At 37.1% G+C, this 13,388-nt stretch overlaps 1 protein-coding gene across 1 annotated transcript in view; it reads right to left on the bottom strand.

The window, feature by feature from the left end:
- The window catches only part of DPY19L1 (dpy-19 like C-mannosyltransferase 1), a 45,035-nt gene that overhangs the window by 29,620 nt on the left and 2,027 nt on the right, over positions 1-13,388 (bottom strand). The window contains exons 3-7 of the mRNA XM_054273433.1: positions 8,954-8,978; positions 8,344-8,431; positions 7,574-7,711; positions 2,560-2,680; positions 912-1,005 (exon numbers count right to left, since the gene is read on the bottom strand). Of these exons, the coding sequence (XP_054129408.1) occupies positions 912-1,005; positions 2,560-2,680; positions 7,574-7,711; positions 8,344-8,431; positions 8,954-8,978 (466 nt within the window). The remainder of the gene's footprint in view (positions 1-911; positions 1,006-2,559; positions 2,681-7,573; positions 7,712-8,343; positions 8,432-8,953; positions 8,979-13,388) is intronic.

Consider the following 13,388-nt stretch of genomic DNA (forward strand, 5'->3'; position numbering starts at 1 on the left):
TCATGTATAAAATGTGAATTTCTGTATAACTCCCTTAAGAGAAATATTACAAGTTAACAAGACAAATATTCAAAGTTTACCTACTTCCTCAAAACATGCACTAGGCAACTTCCTCTTTTTAATGACAGTGTCTGCCCTGAGCTATTCCTTATTTTATCAGCACATGCTTGAGAAAGGAGTAAAACCCATGACAATGATGCCAGAAATGAATTGGGTGGGGGGGAATCAATCACATCTCTTAGGAAAATATAGCTGCCTTTCACTTTTTGGCAAAACCAACACATGAAAACAGATGTAAACAGAAAACATATTTCCACGTCTGCTTTTCTGCTGAATGTGGAATCCATTTTTGTATGAAAGTGTATTACTGCTCCTGAAATGTAAGGACAGATACTGAAAACATAAATTTATAGAAAAAAGGAAGTGCATACAATTTGTCCAAAAGAATGCATTAGGTCGAAAAATATTTTGCCTTCTCAGTTACGTTAAAATGGAAATACATGCAAATACAACTTGAAGCAAAGCACTGGGAAAACGCCAGTCTTGGTTAAAAGTACACCGTCATTCAACTTGTTGTAAAAATGAGTCATAATGATAATTTTAAGAGCAGAAATATGTCAAAAGCTTTTTAAAACACATATAAACTTCTCGTTTTATCCACAACCCCATGATATCAATGAGACACAGCTTCAATAAAATTTTTGACAATTTTTTTCCAGCAGCATCATCGTTTTAAGAAAAAAGCTTCTCTATTTCAGTCATTTTTATTGACAATGTGTATGTAAAAAAAAGCACTACTGGTGTACAAATCATCAATATCCCACAAAAATATTTTTACATTCACTTTTTCAAATTTTGTCTAAAAACTGACAGCTAATACCAACTAAATAGCCCAGTCTCAACTGCCTTACCTGAGGTATGTACCATATATGAAGAACAGTGACATCATGAATCCATTCAACAGAAAAATCACAGCAACATAAAAGGAAGCAGGGTCTCCCAACCCTAACAAAAAACAGTTAATATATGTTGTCAAATATAGAAGGAAGGCATATTGGTTATAAAGCATCATACAATCAGTATACTATCTTCATATGTCTATATTATTTATAAACTATCAGTATAGTATCTCAGTGTATCTACAGAAAGACAATTTTAAAAAAAGTAGATGTCATTAAGACTATTGTGAAGATTCAATCAGGAGATCACAGCTCTGGAAAAAACCAGGAAGAGTAGGGGTAGATACAACACTGGGGCAGTCAGTGACAGAATAAGCCAAGAAGGATGCACTAACTGCAGAGAAGAACCTGTGAGGTTTAGAAAGCAGAAATACTGCTAAGAATATTCTCTAGACTACATTTTTATATCATAGAGCTTTTTAGAACAGGTCTGTTAATCCTAGACTCACACTTCCCATCTCTTGCAGGAGTAAACTCATCTTTAAACATATCACACACAACACTCTTTGCTTTGTTTCATTATAAGCCAAGATATTTTCCAGTAATGCAAGTCTTTCAATTTATTCATTAACAGACACTTCTGCGCTCACTCTTCTGCCGTTTTTCTCTTTCCCACTATTTCTTTAAATCCTCCTGGCTCTAATCATTTCAGCAATACAGCATTAAAAAGCCTTATTCATTAAAGTGAATGGCAGCAAAACTTCAGTTTCATATGCAAAACTGATTATTCCCCACTGCTGAAAACACAGCAAGACAGTTTTCTAAAGTAAGATGATGATATGCTCACAAAACAGAGTAGTCTCAATAGCTGGTGCTTCTGTTGGTTTTGTTTTCATGAAAAACAGGAATGAAAGGTTGCACACCGTTTATTGCTTCTTACAAAATTAGAGAAAGTGACCCATTCAAGCTCTGAAGTTCTTACAGCCTTTGTGCAAAGGAAAAATACTACCCTGTCATCACACAAAGGCATTCTAAATGATAAAATGAAACAACTTCACAAACTACCATCTATTATTCAGCTTGAACTGACTGTAGAACACCTCAAAAGCACTTCTCAGTAAGGTACTTTTATTGTTTAATACCTACTTGACAAGCCAATATTTCAAATGTGGAGGAAAAAAAAAAGTGGCAGTGTCCTTTGGAGCACAGTGTCAAATCAACGTTTAAGGCTGAAATTCTTAAGCTGAATTCTTAGGCTGAATAGCAGTGCATGTAAGAAGAGGATTCTTCTCAGCAGCATCACTAAGTAAGAGTTCTCTAACAAAATCTCCAAAATTGAAGGAGGAAATTTTGAAATGCAGGAAGTTGGAATGAATTTGGGATCCTTCAGAAGTTACAAAAATTAATACATCTACAGTAGGCTTCCAATTGCATTTAGGACATCTTATTCTTTGTAGCAGCCCAACATTATGAGGGCTCAGACCATAACTGTGAAGTTTTGAACTCCAGGACAGGAATTCAATCTAGGCCAGAGGAGTTATCTAATAAGCAAAACCCACATTTTTCACCCTCGGTAACACAGGGACATTTATTATTTCTGAAGCACATAAAGCCACAAGTGCATGCTTCCAAGGAGAAACCATGATAAACCAGAATTTACCTTCACAGCTTTCAACAGGACTAAGCCCTTTTCCTCTGTTCACAGTCCAACAAGTCTTCGTTGGCACACCAAGGAAATCCATAACGGTGGTATATGTGCGGTACCAGCTGGCAAGGACCACCTAGGGGGAAAACAGGATTAGAAGTTTCTGCCCAGAGTGACCCCCCAGGACAGCTGGCTCTCATCCAGGGTCATTTTCAAACTCAGAATTTATCTCAGCACTTTTGACCACAATTTCCTTGAGGCATCTAACAGACTTCATTACCAGACTAAAATTATGCCTATTGATACTCAGATGCTTTATAACAGAAATAATTTCATGCATCAAGCTGCAATATTCAGGAAAAAAACCCTACATATTGCATTGTCTGGAAGGCTCCTCATTTGAGTATTTTTGTGTATCAGATATTAAAATCACAGATGCTGCTGACAGATGACAGTGGACGAAACTGAACCCATTCAAGACAATTCATTTTTTTCCACCTCACAAGAATATTAGTGGACCAAATCTTTAGGATTTTTAGTCTGTTAAATTTTGATAGCTTAATTTTAAGCATGCATTCAAAGGGCTTCCAGATGCAATGGAAGAGAGCATTTCCATTTTCCATGCAAATGCTGTAATGTTCTTGTAACAACAACTCAACTAAATCTCAACACCTGACACAGAAAACATCAGTACTTTACACACGGCAAAAATGAGAACTCATCTCACAGCAAAGTCATTAGTTAATAACATTACCAAGCTATTCTGTCAGGATATAACTGACTTTATAGAGTTCATAAATGAGTAATGTGGCCATTCCAGTTGAGCTGCTTTGAAAGACATAACCCAGGGGTTCCCAGACTGCCAATATGTTTCACCACTGCAGTATTACCTGCCTCTGCCCTGTGTCACAGAGAACATATATAAGAAAGATGATTCTCTCTTCTCGTTCCCCATACAATTAATAAAACTCTTTGTGTCACTTCTGTCTTCAAGAAGGGCAAGAAGGAAAAACAGACAACGTGTGTGAGAATGTGATGGAGTAAATCCTCCTGGAAACCACTTCCAAATATACACAGGACAAAAAAGTGATTTGAAGCAATCAGCACAGATTTAAAAAGGTGCAATCCCACCTGTCCAGCTTTAGAACCTTCTGAGATTACTGTCTTGATAGATAAGGAGAAAACTGCGGATATTTTTTTAATCTGGTGCCAGTCTGTTCTACATCTTAAGACTAGATGATGGCACAAGGGAACATCCTCAGCAAATCTGCAGGATAAACACTGGAAGGAGCGACTGATCCTTGTGCTGTCATTTAGAGGGACATCAAAAGGCAGGGGAAATGGGCCAACAGGAATCTTCCCAACAGGGAAATGCAAAGTCCTGCACTGGGAATGAACACCACCATGCACCAGTTCAGATGGAAGCTGACGACCTAGAAATCAGTTTTGCAGAAAAGGGTCTGTAAGTACTGGCGCACAATTTATACTTAAGCCAGCAACAAGGCCTTGATGCAGAAAAGACAAATATATCATCAGCTGCACGTCACCAGGACAAGAACGGCAACTCTTCCCCTCTACTCAGCATTAGCTAACACTCTATCTGCAGTGCTGAGCTCAGCTGTGGGCTGCCCAAGACAAGGAGGACACAGAATAGAGATGACTGAGACAGGCTCTTTTTGGTTGACAAGAGATGAGACAATGAGCACAAAACTTTTTTATTTTGGGAGTGATCAAACACTGGAGCAATCTGCAGAGAGGTGGAGTATATTCAAATTGAGACTGGAGATGACCCTGAGCAACCTGCTCTACTTCACCCTGGTTTGAGCAGTGCTGAGACTGGAGGACCTTCAGACAACCCTTCCAACCTCAACTGTTCTGGGATTCTAAAATTCATTCATTTTTAATATCAAGGCTCCAATCTTCATGGCTCACTTCATCTGTGACCTTCACATCCACACAGTGTAAATCCTGTATATTTAAAATATAACTACATCTTCCTAGACCAAGACTCTGTGCCTCAACATTGTGCCTTACAAAGTACAGTATCCTGAATTCCTGGAAGCTTTCTGAACATCTGTGCCCTGGTGCTTCTGGCAATGCACATGTGCATACATGAGCCAGACACTGCCCCATATCCAGACAGACATCAATAGGCCTGGAGAACCAAATCAGTGTTCTTCTTCTTATCACCTGAATGTCCCTTTGTTAGGGACATCTCTATGGCATATTTGCATCACCAGCTCTGAAGCTGACATTAGCCAAGCATAAAAACCATTCTTGCCAAATGTTGCACCAAAAAAAAAGAAAAATCAAATTACTAATTTATCAACTTAACCTCTTTTTAATTTATCAATTTAACCTGTTTATGCCACAAGTGCCTGTGTCTGCTGCAGATTTTACATGTGAATACTCCCTAAAAAGGTATCAGGCTAAGTACTTCAAGCAAAAAAACCTATTTTTTGCCAAAAGCTGCTTTACATGAAACAGTTAACATGGGCAAAGAAATGGAAACAAATCAGTAAGCAGCACAAAATTGCTAGGTCAGTTGGAGCACAGTGATGTTTCTGGAATTTCTACTGTTCTGTATCAGATGAGGCAGCAAATGCTGACCCTGGAAAACAAAAGCCTGGTTTTCAGACCCAGGAGTGCTCTGTGGACAAGGCCACTCCTTTGCTGCAAAAGAAGATGCAGAAAAGTTAAAGCCATTTCACTAGTTGCCTTTGAGTGTGCACTTTAAAGCCAACTACATGGATCTTTGTAACACACTCCTCATTTCAACTCACATCCTCATTATCACCACCACACACAGAAATATCAACTGTTCCATAACAATGAACATCCAGAGAGCAAACTTAACACATTATCTCTCCACCACAGAAACTAACACATTATCTCTACCATTTTTCATCAGAAATGAAAACACTACAATTACTAGAACAACCTGACTATGGAGCAAATACTTGGAAAATCAACTTTATTTGAATTTTAACGTTGTACAGCTACAAGGACAACCTTGTAGCATTTGACAGCTTTTTTTTACTGCTTATATGTATAATTTACATAAATGATGTATTGATTACTACACACTCATTTTACTTTTTTTCCTCTTTTTTGAAGTTTTTAAGGCTAGTACTGGCTGTACATGTAAGTGAATTGTTTTACTTTTCTTACTTAATTTAACGTCCTACTTAGCAATGGGATTTCCAGATTGGTTTTGCTGAATTTAATTTTATTATCCATTAAACAAACAAACATTTTATTAGAATTCAGCCTTAGTGCTACTAATGGGCTTAAAGAGCTGGAAAGATCCCAAAATATCAAACAGGAAATGAAACACTTTCAGGAAGCATGACTGGATACTGAGCATCTGAAGGAAAAATTTTACTGCCAACAAATAAATCCACAAGCATCTTCTCACCACCCAGCCCCATTATAATCATGAGAAAATTCTATAAATTCAGACAACGTATTTCAAATGCTAAGTTGCACCTATTGACAGTTTTATAAATACAGTTATGTGGAAACAGGAGTACTCAAGAAACACACTTAAAAAAAACCCCAAAGCACTATTTACAGGAAGTCTAGACATTAAGCAGTAAATGACTGAAAGGAGTAGAGGAGACTATTTGTCTGCTTTGCATGCCCACACAGGCACAGAAAATATGAATTAATTCATACCTTATCACCAATATTTCTACGAGCCAGTATAATCCTAGAAATCTGAATGAACAGACAAACCTACACATTTTGCACTGTAATCAACCCAGCTTTCTTATTCATAGAATGTAAGCCACTATATTGGATTCCACCACCTAATTTATTTAGTCATCTTTCAGGATGATACTGATGAGTCTTTAAGAACAAGTTGATTTGACCAGTAATCCTTGATTTTTGAAAGTCAGACTATAGCTGAAGTCAATAAAATTTTTCCAGCTAAAGGAAATAGCTCTTTAGTATTCAAATGATGTTCACAGTAGGGCATTTCTAGAACTGAACTGCAATCCATCTGGAATTAGAAAAAAATTCCAAACAAACCCTAAATAAGTGAGAAGGCAACAGAAACGTGCTCACCTACACAGCATTTAGTTCTTCCAGAGCAAGGACTTAAGAAGGAAATGAAACCACTACGTGCAACTTGTACAAATACATGCACACCAAGAACTCTTACACATACAGTTCCTGACAGCAGCTCTGCTCCAACAGAGCAGAAGAATGAGTATAAAAGCTAGTACCCAACAATCACAGCCATTATTAGTTGGCTCTCATAAAAATAAACTGCTGCTGACACATGAAATTACAGAAATGTACATTAACCAAAGGAATCTTCCCTTTGAGACACACTGGCAAAACCTTAAGAGATAGAAACCTCAACATTTCTGTACACATGTTCTTTTGAACACACTCTGAACACATGTTCTTTTTACTGACAAAAAAGCAGAGTAGGAATGTGATCTAACCAGGTAATAAGTCTAACATTAAGTATGCACAAATCAACAGCAGTCAGTCCTCCACAGTGCAATTTCCTCTGCAACATCTAAGTAAACTATTACCACCCAAGGATTTCACAGCCACTGTGAACTGTGATGTGCTTGGTTCTGTCAGTTTCATGTGTCCTACAAAAAATGGAAAACAAAATAATCTCTTGCAACCTGCATCACTTCAGTCATTACTGTCACATACTACTGATACTGCATACATCTGATTTCCTGAAGTATATAATGTCAGCAACTTACTTGCTTTCAGGGAAAAGAACAAAGAAAGGCAGGAAGTGCAACTTTTGGGCACAAAATACTGAGATCTAGAAAGCTTTCATAGTTAATTGAAAATACTTGAAGTTTGGAAATTGATTATAATGTATGAAGTAACTTTCTCATTTGAAATCTGGAACTGAAATACAATATTTTAGCTACACTTCATTAGTCACTGTATCTTTACAAATACATTTTCCAAAGTAACTTTTACAAATTTATAGTCAAAGCTAAAACAACCAAAGACCTGCAGAAGGGATTATATTTAAAACATAACTCACCTCTGGGTAAAGATTGAACCTTTGTAAGGTGTTAATCACTAAAGGATATTCAGTTAGTTTGTCATTCATAATGGCACCTACTCCACTCCAAAATGATGGTGCCTCAATAATGGTCTTGAAGTAGGAATAATAAAGACCCTACAGAAGAACAGATTAATTATTTACAATTAAAGATGTCACTTCTGCTTCAGGAACCACTACATACAAGCTTCATTTTTAAACAAATTTTGTAACACAACAAACAGGACAGACTTATTGAAGATGACTATCCTGTTTTTCAAATCTCTTCTGTTACTGCCACCAAAACAAGTGATGTGGGTTTCCTTCCACTTTGTTTCATAGCATACCTGGCAACCTCTCATTTGGGCTGGTAACTATGCATTAAATAGTGTTTCACAATTCTCAAAATAAAAGCAGATAAAAGGTGTGTATGTGTATCTATATGCCAACATATATTAATTGAAAAAATATTTAGACAAAAAAGGTGGCATAAGAAGACTATAACTGAAAGCAAGATATAAGGTACTTGCAGTTTTGTATTTTGGGTCCTCCAGAACCATACTTTTAGATTATATTTTAAGTGAACTGTGAAGTGATAAATTCATAGGGATCAGCTGCAAGTCACACAAATACTTTGCACATAAAAGTGTAACGCACTATAGTTGTAAGAGATCAATATGCATACTTATGCAGAATCTATTCAGACATTTTGGAAAGCCCATGATCAGATTACAGACAAAAGTTTTCCAAACACTGGAACATAATCTCACCATTTCCGTGCGAAAAGCCATTTCTCTTTCTAGCGTTGACAGGTGAGAAAAATGACGGTCATTTTCAAAAAGAGTTGTTATGTGACACCTGCCAAAAAATAATAACAATTAAAATGGAATAAAGATGTTTAGAATATGTTCTAAGTCACAGATAGCAAAGAACATTCAATGAATACCCAAAGTTTACTTACAAACTGCTACTGTAATTTATTCATATATTATAGCAATATCCTCATCTATTCAGATAATTTCGAAATGAAGAAGAATAAACAAAGAGTATTTATTAAATTCTAGTATGGCATTAGTAACAATACTATAACGCTATATATTATATATAAACTGTAATGTATTTTAATTAAAGTGCAGACACTAAAGGATTAAGCAGCAATTTTTCACCTGAAAAGCAGGCTTCACTCTTCTCTGAACAGGCTTAAGTAACCTTTCACGTCATCTTCACAAGAACAGAATTATGCACTTCAAAGATAATTTAGTCTTGAGAGGAAAGTTATAAATATAAATTATCCCAACGTCTTCTCTAAAAATAACTAAAAATTATATATTTATTATTTTAAAATACCATATTACTCTGAAGTAATAAATTTAACCTTACCAATGTAGGACTCCTGCGAAAACAGCTGTAAAGGAAACATAAGGTGCAAAGTTACTCAAATATTTAAACAACTGAACATGAAAATGTGCTCACTGCAGTAATTACAGTACTACTTCAGATATGCACAGAAGGTACTCTAGACCCCAGCAAACAGAAGAATAGGAACATCTGAATTACACCTCCACAGCCAGGTCTTTGAAAATTTTCTGTGGTATTCAGCACTAGGCAACGTTTCCACCTACATCTTGCATCACTCAAGCTGACCCACCAGCATCTAAATGCACACATTTCAGTTATCGACAACAAACCTGAATTAAACACATTTTTTTAATAATAATAAGCGTAAATATTTTTAGAATTGTTATGACACCTACTGTTACTGTTCGCTCAATTCCTGCTCAGATTTTCAGTAACTCATGCTAAGGCCTGGAGCATACGAGCAGCAGTGCTAGGTGAAAGCAAGGGCAACCAACAGGCAGAACCTGGTGGGCTGAAAGGGCTTAAGGTCACTCTGCAGCCATTATCACCTGCAGCCTGCTGTCTCCTGCACCTCCTGGTGTATTGATTGTCTGGCAGCTTCTTCAGAATCTGCTAAGTCATGGAAATGCTACAGACCAAACTTTGAAGCTTTAAGGTGAAAACAAGCTTAGCAAAAAAGTTTCTGAAGCAGATCCAGCCGCAGCTAGACTCCTGAGGCTTTTGTGCTTCCCAGGTGATGCAGCATCATGATGAAAAAGGAAGGATGAACACTCTCACCATCATCTAGGTAATTATTTTGCTGAGAAGTGCACAAGTTAGAAGCTTCAAGTTCAGCTATGAACTAGAGAACTTGTAAGTTCAAAACCTCATGCCTTAAATGATGATTCAGTGAATTCCTATGTCAGACTAGCCTGTACAAAGTGGACTGGCCCTTGTTCGTCATGTTTGTTGGTTTTCTTCCCTAATGGACTCATAAAATAAATTTTAATTTACAGAGCACACTGTGCTGTAAATATGAGGAATCCAAATGGACCATGACAACCAACACAAATCTAATTGAAACTGTAATTGCTAAAAAATGATAGACTCTGCGCACAATTAGGTTCCATTTGAAGACTATCTGCACTGCTACCATGTAGATACAGAACAAAGGGGGTTGTCTGAGGGACAAAGGGAAGAGACAAATGCTGATAAAGCAGTGAATTAACAGCCTAGGTCTCTGACCTCTTGAGCATGACAAGACCCAGAGAGAGAAGGAACCACTCCATTTAGCTTGGGCAATGCTGGCAACAAATGCAGCCTACCACAGAAGCAAAGCCTGCCTGAAGGAAGGATAATGGGAAGGCATTTAGAGGGACCACAGTGCTCCTCCTGGACTGAAGGTGTCTCAGGTGCCCTCTAGGCTTTCTGCCAGAGAAAGATCTGGCAGACTAGTTGTCTTTAACCCACTAAAATCTTTATTGTTAATGAAGAGCCCTCTTACTCACATAGGCTGTATGGAGCAGAGAGAAAATCGAGAGGACAATCACCCTCCTTGCCCAGACCCAGCTGAGGCCAGAGAGGTGCTGAGCACTGTGTCCCTCTCCAGGGTGCTGACCAGCACATATCTTCCCTCCTTCTGGCACCCAGACACTGCTGCTGCCTCTCTGAAGACGTGGAAGGAATCAAGGTGCTTGGACACTGGTAAAGCACACAGCAATGCCTGCATGCTGCTGCAGAATATAGTCTGAGAGTTAGGGAATGTACATTTGTTCAGGCTGCATGTTATAAGACTCGAGTTGTCTGTTTTTGAAAAGCAGCAGGGATAAGAGAAAGAAAAACCCTTTGCAAATCCGCTAAATTTATGTGGCATGGGAGTGGACCTAATGTACACTTCATGCCCTAGTACATAAACCCAACATATATTCCATATATATGTATATTTCACATAGTCCTCCAACACAGAGGCTGGAAGTGCTGCTTGCTGCTACTGCCAGTACTTGTTATCCTGGTCACAGCAAGGTTCCTAACTGTAGTGTGTTGCATTATGACCTAAATTTAAATTTTAAGTTTTGTAAGTGAAGAGATCCAAGATGAAGCTGGGCAAGACAAAAAATTACCACCACAAAACAAAAAAAGAAAAGCACACAAAAAATTACCTAAAAAAATTTCTAAACGAGCTGGTGGTACAATTTAACAACACTGACCTCATGTTAAACACTTCACACAGCAGGTGAGGTGGTACTATACTACACTGAAACTTCCCTCAGAGTTTTACAGCTCCACTTCTATCACTTGAAGTAGGCTTTTCAAGGACAAGACTGGACCCAGACAACTGGGTTCCAGTTAGAAAATGAAGACCTCAATCTTCCACTTAGAACTTCCCCTTTTTTATATACTTTCTAAAAAAAAAAAACCACCAAAATTGCTTGGTGTAAGCAGAACTTAATGTTTTAGGAAAGGCTCAGGAGCTGCAAGGGTATTTTTATACTAAGGACATTTACATTAGTTCCCATGGAAAGCTGCAAATGTCTTTCAGAAGAGCAGGCATTGATATGACACGGATTTCCAGGTAAGCACATTAGCTCTATCAGCAATGCAGCAAACCATATTCCATACAAAAAAAACATGTTCTGCAGCAATTGTATGGAAAGAAACAGAGCAGCTCATACCTTTCTTAGTTACTGCTTATTGACTAATAGTCACACATGTGCACAAGGCATTATTTTATTTCTCAGCAACATTCACAAGATTCCCAGTAAGATTAGATACTGAAATACATTTGCACATACACCAGCTATAAAAAACAAAAAACAAAACAAAAAAAAAATTAAGAGGGATCACATGTTAAGAATATACAGTAAAGTCCAATGCATCTTAGCTACCAGTATTGTTCATGAACTCAAATTCACAGGATTCCAAATATGGCAAATATGCAGTATTTTATTGATGCAAATAAATTAACTATTATTATGGAAATTACATTTCACACCCAGACATACCACTTATTTCATAGAAGAAACAATGTCTTTAAATCTGATTCTTCCCTTCAGTAAATGCTTTATTGAAAGTCAATGCAGTAAACGTAAATACATTCACAGTTATTTTGGAGAACTTCATATACATTTTCACAGTATCATTCTATTATAAGTACAAAGTGAAGACCTCTCATAATCACACAGCAATTAATGTTAATTACTCATATTTCAAGAGACAATGGGCTTAATTCATAGACTTCCACTCTAAGCCCAAATCAGCATTTTTCAACAGACTGCATTAAGCCAGTTTCTGATGGAAAACATGCAGCTCAGCTCTGTCAAATTACCACCCTTTGATCTCATTAATGTCCTTACTGGAGAGGGAATGAAGGAGGGGACAGGAAGGGAACACTACAGTCCTAATGCTACAGACACTTACACAGCTACCATGTGCTTGAACTTGCAGATGCCATTTTTTCACCCAGCCTAAGAAGCCCTAAAACCAAAGCATATGATAAGATTTTTGCAGACTAGGGTTATTATGTAAAATCTGATAGATTTCCTATTTTTGTCTGCATGTTATTCTAAGAAAAGCAGTATGAATGGCATATAAAAAGGATTCTAATTCTGGAAATTAAATACTGAAGAATATAGCCATTCTTTGGCTTTATTTACCAAGAGAACAACAAATGCTGAGACACTATAATCCAACAGGATGTGAAGGGTACAATAAACTGATTCATATTTTGCAAATATCCACAAAATGACTAAGTAGGAATACAGCAGAACTGGAAGCAATGAGGAACCTGCAAGCATTGACTACTTCTGCAGCTTAGTCAAGTTGTTACATTCTGAGATTCTGTGCAATATAACAAGGATGTCTTCAGGAATAAGGCCTCAAGTCAATGGTCATTATGAAAAACACCCAAACAACATAATAGGGTGAAGTGTTGTATAAGAACATCCTTGAAAGTCTGACAACTTTACTGCTGCACATAAATTGGGAGATAATTTGTAAGAGAAAAAAATTCACACTCTATAATTAAACTAGCTCCAGCTGTGGGAGCCTCTGTTTTTAAAATATAGGCCTTAAATCTTAAGCAAAGCGACAACAAAATTCAAATTCCACCAAACTTAATCAAAACTCACTATTTCATATTTAGTATATGTACATTCTTTGCTACTGCAAATACTGTACACTAGTACATACTTTGCTATTACTCCAATTGAAAAAAAAATTCCCTGAAATATTTAATGTGTTATCTGGGTGTCATGGACAAAATCAAATTCTAAAAATTATAAAGCTCTCTCCCTAATCTGCTCTCAAATTTCAATCAGAGGAAAGCATTTTTCAATTCTGACCATCATTTAAGCATTTCTATGTCATTTAAGTAACTACAAGTCTAGGAACTGCGGAATAAACAGATGCAAGTAAAGCAATTCAGGAACACTTTATTCATTAATTAGTTTGTAAGCTAAGGGCTGTTTCCCTGCTACAG

This window comes from Melozone crissalis, unplaced genomic scaffold (genome assembly GCF_028551555.1).
Source record: "Melozone crissalis strain CALT ecotype California unplaced genomic scaffold, PUWL_Pcris_2 ptg000016l_1, whole genome shotgun sequence".
Lineage (NCBI taxonomy): Eukaryota > Metazoa > Chordata > Aves > Passeriformes > Passerellidae > Melozone > Melozone crissalis.